The sequence below is a fragment of the Notothenia coriiceps genome, unplaced genomic scaffold (assembly GCF_000735185.1).
Source record: "Notothenia coriiceps isolate Sejong01 unplaced genomic scaffold, NC01 NC01_scaffold00010316, whole genome shotgun sequence".
Lineage (NCBI taxonomy): Eukaryota > Metazoa > Chordata > Actinopteri > Perciformes > Nototheniidae > Notothenia > Notothenia coriiceps.
Window position 1 is genome coordinate 1 of NW_011343017.1, and position 1,720 is coordinate 1,720.

The 1,720-nt window shown below is 39.0% G+C and overlaps 1 protein-coding gene across 1 annotated transcript; it reads right to left on the reverse strand.

Moving 5' to 3' along the window:
• Positions 1-498: 498 nt before the first annotated feature.
• Positions 499-1,429, reverse strand: LOC104945943 (pescadillo-like). Its single transcript, XM_010771679.1, has 3 exons — positions 1,265-1,429; positions 1,004-1,171; positions 499-862 (listed from the first exon to the last, which is right to left on the reverse strand). Exons 1-3 carry the CDS (start codon positions 1,427-1,429, stop codon positions 785-787), a joined length of 411 nt encoding a protein of 136 aa, XP_010769981.1. The 3' UTR covers positions 499-784.
• Positions 1,430-1,720: the final 291 nt, after the last annotated feature.

The window sequence follows — 1,720 nt, forward strand, 5'->3', positions numbered from 1 at the left end:
CTCTGACTACTTTTAAATCCAGGCTGAAGACTTTTCTTTTTGCCGCTGCTTTTAATTGAACTATTCATATCTTAGACTGCACTGTAACTTTTATTCATGTATTTTGTCTTTTAATGTTTATTTTATTATCTTTGCTTTTTAAATGCCATTTTCTGAATGGCTTTCATTTTTGTAAAGCACTCTGAATTGCCTTGTGTTGAAAGGAGCTATAAAAATAAACTTATCTTGCATTAATTATTTTCCTCCTCTCCTAATGTCTATATTTGTGGAGGAGGTAAGGCTTCATATATTCGAGCACTGTGTCTTCACTCTTCTACATCAGAGCTGTTAAGGCTACCAAAGAGTGAGCCAGGGCATTCTCAGATAGTTCCTCAAGTAAGAAACTATAAAGGAGATGAAGCACAAAACACACTTCCGAGCCTTAACTGGTAACAGCGTAATAATACTTGGGGAATACGCCACGTAACAGTTAGACCTCATTTATCATTTTTTAAGATCACAAGTAACAGGATTTTTTATTTGTGTTTTTACTTTAAAATAAAGACCATTTACATGAACAGCTTTAACAACTAAGTGGAAGAAATATCTTGTGTAATGTAAAACAGCTCTTTATTAATAACACAATGAGCATAAGCCACATCCTGCATTTCTTCTTCAACTTGAAGGTCAACGCATCAGGTGCATCAAACTCACACACACAGGGTTACAGGTAATACAGGAAATCTCAACCTGTAATAGAATGTAAATACACAAAGTCAATCTGCTAAATACACGATCAGACGATTCATTTGTTGGCCTTTGTCTTCTTCTTGGATTTTTCAGCATCATCGTGGGCCTTCCTCTTGGCAGTCAGCTTGTTAGCCTGTAAGAGAAAACAAAAGAGATTTAGACTCAAACTCGAATATACTCTGCACACTAGAATAATGTTAAAAGAGAGTCAGATACTGAAAGGCTCTAAAGTTATTTCAATACATATTAAATGAATAATAAAAACTGAACGTACCTCTCGGACTTTTCTCTTTTTTCCAAACATGATCTTGTCGTACAGGTACTTTTCCTTTTTCTTCATCATCATGATGGCGAGACGTTTTTCCTCGGCCTTCTCCTCCTGCTCCAAGCGTTCTGGGTTTTCCACCTTCACTTTCCCAGCTGTCACTTTGACCGACAGGTTCTAAAAGACAGAGACGAGTTGATGAAACACCACGCCTTCGTGTGACCGGGAAAATACACCAGTTCAAAGGAAAAGAGGTCAAACGTCTCTTACCTTTCCCTGGGATCTTTGTTTCTCCATCTTCTTCAGATTATTCTCTTCTTCTTCCTCTTCTTCATCTTCCTCCTCCTCTTCTTCTTCGTCTTCGTCATCATCCTCCTCCTCTTCCTCCTCTTCCTGGGCTGTGATGGAAGTTAAATATGTGAACAATGTGTACATGGACTCTTGAGTTATTATGCATCCTTTTTAGGCTTAATGATCTGATCAATAGAAACTTTTATTCCTAATCGAACATCAAACCTAAAATGTCACCTAGTTTATGAAAGATGCAGCCAAGAGCCGTCACCTGTGTGTGATCACAGTGCGACTGCTGATTGGGAGTTCATTACACTGACATCCTGGTTATAAATCACGGTGATCTAGGGATGCTCCGATCGCCGATATCAGTAACGGCCGATACTGATCGCCGATGCGATCGAGTGGGCGGGGCCTATGGGGATCTTCCATTTA

Coding starts and splice junctions, on each gene's coding strand:
- LOC104945943 (XM_010771679.1), bottom strand. CDS start 1,429: ATGTACACATTGTTCACATATTTAACTTCCATCACAGCCCAGGAAGAG. Junction 1,172..1,264: donor AACAAAGATCCCAGGGAAAG/GTAAGAGACGTT, acceptor TCTGTCTTTTAG/AACCTGTCGGTCAAAGTGAC. Junction 863..1,003: donor AAAAGAGAAAAGTCCGAGAG/GTACGTTCAGTT, acceptor TTTCTCTTACAG/GCTAACAAGCTGACTGCCAA.